Source organism: Morone saxatilis, unplaced genomic scaffold (genome assembly GCF_004916995.1).
Source record: "Morone saxatilis isolate NCDOM2014 unplaced genomic scaffold, NCSU_SB_2.0 Contig4, whole genome shotgun sequence".
Taxonomy (NCBI): Eukaryota; Metazoa; Chordata; class Actinopteri; family Moronidae; genus Morone; species Morone saxatilis.
In genome coordinates, this window is record NW_023339984.1 from 17,276,483 (window position 1) to 17,285,623 (window position 9,141).

General features: G+C 40.4%; 1 protein-coding gene across 1 annotated transcript; it reads left to right on the forward strand.

Annotated features, from left to right (window-relative positions):
• Positions 1-1,422: 1,422 nt before the first annotated feature.
• si:ch73-106g13.1 (coronin-2B) lies at positions 1,423-8,569 on the forward strand. The gene is made up of 14 exons (XM_035675507.1): positions 1,423-1,437; positions 2,723-2,923; positions 3,899-4,015; positions 4,150-4,299; positions 4,578-4,778; positions 4,850-4,966; positions 5,363-5,467; positions 5,616-5,712; positions 6,187-6,302; positions 6,381-6,471; positions 6,558-6,718; positions 7,353-7,520; positions 7,617-7,685; positions 8,504-8,569. The coding sequence occupies exons 1-14, from the start codon at positions 1,423-1,425 to the stop codon at positions 8,567-8,569; spliced, it is 1,674 nt and encodes a 557-aa protein (XP_035531400.1).
• The last annotated feature ends 572 nt before the right edge of the window (positions 8,570-9,141 follow it).

Below are 9,141 nucleotides of genomic sequence, written 5' to 3' on the forward strand. Positions count from 1 at the left end.
CTCGCAGGCTTCACTCCATTCATGTAATGAATTTACTTCATGTTACTTTTGGATTATCTCAACACCAAATAAACACAAGAGAAAAGAAATATCAATACGATGACTTTTACATATTTTATAAGACAACAAAAAAATGTAACCTTAAAAAAGAAAATGGAAACCAAGATTCTTTTTACAGTGTGTCCTCTGCTCAGAGTATTTGCTTTTATTTGACAAATTCAGGAAGTTACAGAGGACAGGACAGATACAGGACAGAGGTCAGTGCTGTAGATACAGGGCATAGGTCAGTTCTGTAGATAGTGCTATAGATGTCAGAGGTCTGTACTGTCTACTCGATTCATATAATAGTAACAATAGTGATATTCTTATTAGTATTAACTTTATTTCATAAGTCTTAGTGAAGGCCAATAATTGGACACTAATTGTATCCTACACAGTTACTAAAGATTTGATTGACCCCATTTCACAGTAATACTAAGTTACAGAGGTCAGTACAGATACAGGACAGAGGTCAGTGCTGTATTCAGGTCGGAGGTGTGTACTGTTTATTTAATTCAAATAATAGTAACAATTATTATATTGTTATAAGGTCTGTGCTGTAGATACAGGGCCTTTCTACTCTAAAAGGAGCTGACGAGGGTGGATGGACAGGAAGAGGAAGGCAGTGAGGAACCACAGAGACCTTGTCTTCAGTGACGTCATCTTCCAACACGGCTTTGATGATGATCACCTTTTGTCAATTGGGTAGTAGTGGTGGTGCAGTAGAAGATAATGGTGCTCCGGGAGGTGCTGGTGCCACAATACCTGCTATATCTGTCAATACCACATCTGCTCTTCTGGCCTCTACATCTGGCAATGTCGCTCTGACAATTAACAATCCCTCAACTACCATTTCTGCAATTATAAGTACCCCTATACCCACAATTACAGAAAACTACACACTACCATTAAATCAACAACCAACCAACTGTTACCAACAATTCTGCTATTGCCATTTTTACTACTACTAGGAAATACTAACACAAGCAGAAACCTTGGTGTCTTCAATCAAAACCACGAAGAAATTTGCAAATATCTATAAAAGTCACATCAAAAGTTTACATTTTCCACCGAGTACAACAATAATGAACATTAATAGTGTCGTTTTAGTTGGTCACTGGTTCTGTGTGTGTGTGTGTGTGTGTGTGTGTGGCAGCAGTATCGGATGCAGAGTGGTGTTTGTGTGCGTGCAGTCGTGCATAAACAGCTCGGCTAATGTGGAAGGAGAGGCGAGACGTCATGGATCAAAAGTGAGCTCGCACACACACACACACACACACACACTGCAGTCAGAAGTCAGCAGTTGTACTTTTACCATCAGCCAACGGTTTGTAGTACTTTGGCAACAGTAACAGCAGAAGGAAGAGAACTCAGTGATTCTACATGACTTTATCTGAGGTAAGACTAAATCCTTTCATTCATATTATGTAAAGTTTTAGAGGAATTCCTTAGAGAAATGTGATTTCCGTACTTTATTTATCTTATTTTAATGAAGTGAAGGAAGAATTGATTTGGACAAACTGGTTTACAGAGCAGCAATGAATGCAGATTGAATATGATGGTTTACACCAGCAGTTCCCAACCTTTTGGGACCTCTTTTCTATCCTGTAATAAACTCGCAAACCCCTCATATTATATTCAAAACTGTACAATGAACCCAAATAGTGAATAGTTTGTATAAAACTAGTGATTTGGATGAATTTTGAGCAGATTATTTCCTATATTATGTATTTTTTAACAATCATACAGACTTAATAGGCTTCTTTTTTCACAAATTCAGTGTTTTGTTGTCTCTGACGTTAGGCCATTGTTCTTTTAGACAAATTATATTACTTTACATTTACTTTTCTTCACAGCAGTGAACCAAATGCTGAAATATAGGCATACAGCATTAAGAAAAAGTTTTCTCACACATCTCTTAAAATGAAGAAGGCGTCATGACCCCCCATAAAGCTTTGGCGACCCCTAGGTTGGGAACCTCTGAATTATATCAAGAAAGGATGAGTTTAAAATCAGTGGGATGTTTTATTTGATGGTCTGAGGTCTCTAGTTAATTAGATGAGGAGATTGATATAATGCTCAGTTAAATATGAAGCTACAGCCAGCAGCATGTTAGCTTAGCTTAGCATAAAGACTGGAAACGAGGGGAAACTGCTAGCCTGATTCGGTCCAAATCTACAAAAATCTGTACACAGAAAACAAACGTAAACTATTTTTTACAGATTTACTGTTTTTGTGGGGTTTACCATTTCTTCTACTCCAATTTTTCCTCCTTCTTCTTCTCTCTCTACAGTAACCTGATCTAGGCACAGTAAAGGTCAAAGGTCAGGAGGAATTTGTGTTTGTAACTTATGAATCTTTAATAACAGAAGCAAACTGTTCAGGACGATGGATTTATCTGTGTGTGTGTGTGTGTGTGTGTGTGTGTGTGTATGAATGATTAAGAAGTTATTGAAGAAATTGATCTATTATTGATAAGATTATGAAAGCCAATAATGACGGCTGATTGCATTATTGATTAGACCAGATAATGCAGCAAGTTCCACAACACTATTATGAGATTACTAAGGTCTGACACACGCTTTTTCCATCCCTCTCATTGAATGTGTTACTATATTAATATTTAATTGATGCTAATAAAGTTTTTTTTAAATCTTTCCTCTTCTACTTCCTGTCCTTTCAGATGTCGTGGCGTTCATCTTTCCGCTGCTCAAAGTTTCGCCACGTTTTCGGGAAGCCGTCCACCAAGGAGCACAGCTATGACGGGGTGCCAATCACACGCAGCGTCCACGACAACCACTACTGCTCAGCCAATCCCTGCTTCATCGCCGTGGTGACCGAGTGCGCCGGGGGCGGGTCCTTTTTAGTCCTACCCATCCATCATGTGTGTAGTTCTTCGTCATTATATCCTCCTGTTGTTAAAGGTCCAGTGTGTAACATTTTGGGATATTATATTATATTCACTAATATTCAACATTCAGTCTTGATCGAGGCCACTGCGGTAGTTCCCAATCTTTTTCCCTTTTATATTATTGAGTAAACTGACTATATTTTGTATATTTTATATCTATATTTCATTATGATAGTCAATGCATAACAATAACAGTACAGAATAACTGATAAACTGTTCACTTAACACAAATATTGAACATAATAACTGCAGGAAGTTTGACATTTTGAGCAGATTATTTCCTGTGAATATTGATCAGAGATGAGTTTTTTTAATTTTTGTTTTACATCTCCCTGATGCTTGTTCTATTAGCTTTTTGATTGTTATAACTGCATACTTATTTAATGTTGATGATTAAAGGACGATGAGATATAGGCCTACAGCCCTTAAAATCAAGAAGGCCTCGCAACCCCCTGTGAAGCTTTGGAGACCTCTAGTGGGGGTCCCAACCCCTGGGTTGGGAAACACTGCCCTACATGCTTGAAGCGGGAGCTTGAGGGAAGGGCATGGCAATAAGCAACTACACCGCAAGACGCCACTAAATCCACTTGGCCTTTAAAGTTCTGGTAGAAAAAGGGTCCCTTAAGGAAAAAGGTTGGGAACAACTGTATTAAAGCATTTAACAATTTGATTCAGGATGTTTCTATTTCCACTTTATTTGTATTCAAATAATAGTAACAATAATGGTATTGTTCTATCGGTCAGTGCTGTAGATACAGGGTATAGGTCAGTGCTGTAGATACAGGGTCTCTGTATTCTAAAAGGAGCTTGCACCTCCTATTCCACCTCAGCTACTGTGGGAACGATGGACAGGAAAAGGAAGGCAGTGAGGAAGCAGAGAGACCTTGTTTCCACTTTATTTGAAGGAACTACTCGACTGTACTACTTTAAAGTGTTTTGGTCTCTCAGACGGGCAGGGTGGACCCTCAGCACCCGAGGGTGTGCGGTCACAGTGGCAGGGTCCTGGACGTCAAGTGGAATCCGTTTGACGATCACTGCATCGCATCGTGCTCAGAGGACTGCACTGTAAGCACTATCCCCATTCACGTTCAGACTGATAATCTGATCTAGTTTGAGGATTTCTTCTAGTGTCTGTAGGTGCAGGTAGGTACAAGTAAGAGTACACACAACCCAGTGTGTGTGTGTGTCTGTGTACGCAGGTGAAGATCTGGGACATCCCGGTCTGCGGCGTCCAACAGAACCTCACTAAGGCCAGGAAGACTCTGATTGGTCACTCCAGGAGGGTGGGGCTTATTGAGTGGCATCCGACAGCTGAGAACCTGCTGCTTAGCTCCGCCTACGACTACAAGGTCAGGCAGCTCATTGGTCAGTGGCAGCGTAATTTTGTTATTATATGTTTTTTATCGTCATACTTCTATTTTAACATGTTGCTAACCCTATAAACTCTGCAATAGTAAAGTTTAGGTATTGGAATTGAGAGAAAAATACAAAAACTGGACCTGTTTTTTCATCAAATGTTATTAAATAAAAGCAAGAAACAAAGTAATTGAAAAGATTTACAAATGTAGAATCATTTACATAATATTTCTGCTTTGTTAAATTCACCCAGTGTCTTATTTTGCCCCAGGTCCTCCTCTGGGATGTGTCCCAGATGGGTGCAGTGCTCAGGTACCCGGTCCGGGTGGTTCTGATGCCCGTCTACAACCGCTACCCATCCGACACCCTCCTGCTTTCTGTCAGCTTTAACAGTGACGGCAGCAGGCTGGCGGTCACATCCAAAGACAGACGGGTTCGAGTCCTGGACCCACGAACTGGAAAGATTCTACAGGTGTGTTTTTGTCCATTTTGTTTTCTGATTTGTCTAGAAACGTAGTGATATTGTCTCTGATGTTCCTGCAGGTGTCCAGCAGTAAGTCCCACAGGGCCAGTAAGGTTTTATACATCGGAGGGTTGAAGATGCTTCTGTCCACTGGCAGCTCACCCTGGAACCACAGACAGATCGTCCTCTGGGACCCTGTAAGACACTTAATCGTCAATGATCTGTTTACTTGAATAGAGAGTATAGTTTATTTGGAAGGTGTCCTGAAATACAGCTTATTAAGTATTTTATGGGTGTCGCAAAATAGCTTGACCACGGCCCCTAAACTCAGTCCCCGAGGCCTGTTTCACCAATATGTATGAAAATTGGTACACTTGTGTATCATGAGCAGACAAACAAGAAACCCTCTTGGACCCATACCCCATACCAAACAGGAAATCTGTTATTTTGAATGTTGTGGTCATTTTTGGTGATTTGCACATGTATTTTAATGAACTCCTCCTGGGGAATTCATCAAATTGACTTCAGATTTGGTCAGCACAATCTAAAGTTTGTATAGTTTAGTGTCTCTTTCTCACTTCGTCTGTTTGCAGGACGACTTGTCTGAGCCTCTGTATGAAGAAGACTTGGACGGGTCTGCAGGAGTTCTGTTTCCGTTCTACGACCCGGACACGCACATGCTCTACTTGGCTGGAAAGGTCGAGCAACACACATATATTACATTACCCCAAAAAACTTTGCACTTTGGATTTAACACATATCTCTTGTTTGAGGTCACAAAATTGGTGTTAAATACCTCAATCAGCATTACAGAGACCCAACATTAAGAAATGCGGTGTGCTTTAGGGTGACGGGAACATCCGGTACTACGAGCTGAGCGCTGAGAAACCTTACATCAGCTTTCTCACGGAGTACAGGTCCCTGCTGCCACAAAAAGGACTCGGTGAGATCCTGAAAACCAAGACTGTTGACTAACAAAGATACAATTTGGTGTGATTTTGATCAATTTTAAAACAAATATTCTATGATAAACAGTGAATCCACAACGTTATTAATAGACCAGATCTGGACAAATAACAACAGCAACTTAGCTAGTTGTAAAATTTTGGAAACAATCTGACAACTATCTGAACCAAATTTATTTAGGGAAAAACACCAATTTAAGCAGCTGTACAATTCTTTTAGAAACAGTTATAAGTTGTAGATATAGCTGTATTAATATTAGGAAAAGACTAACTATAGCTGGCTGTGCAGTTATTTTAGAAAGGACCTCTTTTGTTTAACTGCTCTAATTGTTATTTTATTTAAGATAAAATTTAGCTAGCAGTCAAAGACTTCCAGTTTTAGGTCACAAAGTCTGTTTCTCAATGCTCGTAGACCAGCTCCAAATGTCCTCTGACCTCTGACCTCACTTCAGGGGTGATGCCAAAGCGCGGCCTGGACGTGAGCGCCTGTGAGGTTTTCAGATTTTACCGTCTGATCGCCATCAAAGACCTGGTGGAACCACTGTCAATGATCGTACCACGAAAAGAGGTTAGGAAGATAAATCTACCCCTTCTTGTTATTATCAAGACAGGAAGAAAGCAAAGGTCTTTTCTTCTGTCCTCCAAGTCAGGTATCTTCCAAGAGGATCTGTTCCCAATGACAGCTGGAAACCAGGCGGCCATGACGGCTCAAGAGTGGCTGTCGGGGATCAACAGAGGTCAGTTAGTATGTGAACCAAAATGGCTGACAATTACATGCCTCTAGTTTCTCTTGGTGATCCACCGTAACCACCTCTTACATCAGGCCCAGTGCTGATGTCCCTGAAGCCTGGGACTCGAGTAGCCAACCCTTACCCAGAAACCCCTGCTGAGAAGGGGCTAGTGAGGCAGCTGAGCTCCCTGAGGTTCCAGAGGGGTCCGGCTGCTGGTGCAGTGACCGGGACAGACCTGGACTTTATGGAAGAGGTGAACGCTGTATATTTAGCTTGAACTACATCAGAACTGACCACTGAAACATAAAACATTGGACAGTTTTGGCTGATTTACCACCTCTACCTCGACCACAAGTCTGTACGTCCAACCGAAAGACAACATATTTGATGCCTTCGGGGTCTTTTAGCCTGGTCACACACGATCTTGTATTACAGATAAACTAAAAACTAAAATATGTTTTTGAAACGATTTGAGGAGAGTAATAGTCAACGCAGTAAGAGTAGTGATCCATATCTGATCAGCACTGCCTAGTTTTACAGTTTGATCTGAGTTTGGTGCATTGAGAAACTGGGAAAGTTGAGTGTCAATTCACAAGGTAGCCCCGCCCTAAAGCATACCCTGCTTTATGGTCTGTTTTACTCTAAATGGGACCATCAGTTACTAAATGAACATCATGCTGTATGGAAGAAGACTGAAACTAGAAGACTGAGACCAGAAAACTCATCAAGGAAATAACTGAGAAGTCGGCTCATTTCTGCATAAGACTGGAGGATATCTGTGTTTTATTGCCCCCTGCTGGCCATTACATAGAATTACATTACATAGAAAGCTCTGAGTAAACCCAACAAGGCTCACACTGACTGATCATCTCTCTCTCTTTCTTGAGGCTTTCCTTGAGGAGCAGCTGGCCTACCAGGACGCCAAATACCCCAGAGAGGTGAGCGATCTGTCTGGGTGGCAGCCAGATGAGACCCAGATCCCCCTGTGGACGTACTGCTGCACCCCGCACTGCTGTGAACCGGCAGAGAGACCGCCACCTACGACCGAGAGCGAGGTCAGTTCACGACGAGAATCCTGCGAGTGTGCAGAAAGATAGCTTTGGCCAGAGTTTCTCCTTTTCCTGCCAATAAACTCTGTTTTTATATTTCAGCTCTTGCAAGCATTTTACAGACAGCAAGACGAGATCAGAGGCCTGAGAGAACAACTTAATCACAAAGATGTAAGTATTCAAACACAACAACACACACACACAGGGCGATCGGCCAACATCGATATATCATCCTCTGAAACCAAAGCCAAAACACTTTAAAAGATGAAAACGTTTTACCGCAGTGATAACTTAACTCAGAGGCTCCCAACCTTTTTCCTTTTTCACTCATTTTGTAAACTTAGTTAAGTGACATCTTTTATGGATATTTCACATCATATATTTCATTTCATATATTAAAAACACTTTTACACAATTACTGCAGGAGGTTTGTGTAAAACAAGTGATTTGGATGAATTATGAGCAGATTATTTCCTGTTAAGGGAACGTTTTATACAATTCTGTCTGTAATATGTATTTTTTAATCATTTTTTACAATCGTACAGACTTAATAAGCTTCTTTTTTTTGATAAATTCAGTGTTTTCTTCTCCCTGACGTTTGGCTATTGATCAATTGGACACTTTACATTTACTCTTCCCAGAAGTGAACCAAATGATGACATACAGGCCTACTGTGTGTATTTTTAAGCTTTCTTACACGCCTTAGAATCAAGAAGGACCACTCATGAAGCTTTGGCTACACCTAGTGGGAGTCCCGACCCTCAGGCTGGGAACCACTGACTTAACTGAACATTTTAACTAAATGAGAGGATCGTCCTTCTTTCATGTCAAATTATTGCCATTTGGTTAAATATCTGCACAAAATGACAGTTACAGCTTTGTGATATCATCATAGGATAATAATATGAGCCCCCAAAACTACTGTAATCAAACAATAATGTTGTGTTTGACTGAGTGTATAAAGTGACTGATTGTTTCTGTTGGTGCAGGCGAGGATCACGGAGCTCGAGCTGGAGATCAAAAACACCAGAAACAACATGAGGGCGACTTTCTGATCCAACCAATCACATCTCACGCTGCTGTTTTTAACACCGAACCAATCAAACTACTCCGACCAATAAAGCAGACATCTTCTCTTGGTTGTGGTGGTTTCTGTTCCCACTTCAGTTCAGTTCTTATGTTGTTTGTACGTCAAACAGCTTTGTTAGGATTCGCTAATAACTCTGATTTAATAGGAGAAATAATGCAGATACTCAAGAGTGAGAGTAAAATCCAATATATGATATCCACCAACAGATTTGATTAGTATGACTTAGATCCATTAAAGAACGGACTCACATATGACCTGAGCAGCAGAGGTGGAAGTACTCTTTATTTAGTATTAGCATCAAAATATATAAAAGCTCCAAAAGTAGCAATAAATTAGTTAAAAGTACAATATTTAGTACCTCAAATTGTACTGAAATACAGAGAATTGATAAAACTTCTCATTATTTTGAGTTATTAAATCATTATTGTGATAAAATGTATGTAAATGTACTTTGTCTCAACTACTGCTGAGGAGAATTTACCATAAATAATAATAAAAGAAGCTGTCAGATCTCTCTGGTGGACAAACTACATAATG

Excerpts from the sequence above, each read along its gene's own strand:
- si:ch73-106g13.1 (XM_035675507.1), top strand. Across the intron at positions 7,521-7,616 it reads CACCTACGACCGAGAGCGAG|CTCTTGCAAGCATTTTACAG; the intron begins GTCAGTTCACGA and ends TTTATATTTCAG. Across the intron at positions 7,686-8,503 it reads AACAACTTAATCACAAAGAT|GCGAGGATCACGGAGCTCGA; the intron begins GTAAGTATTCAA and ends CTGTTGGTGCAG.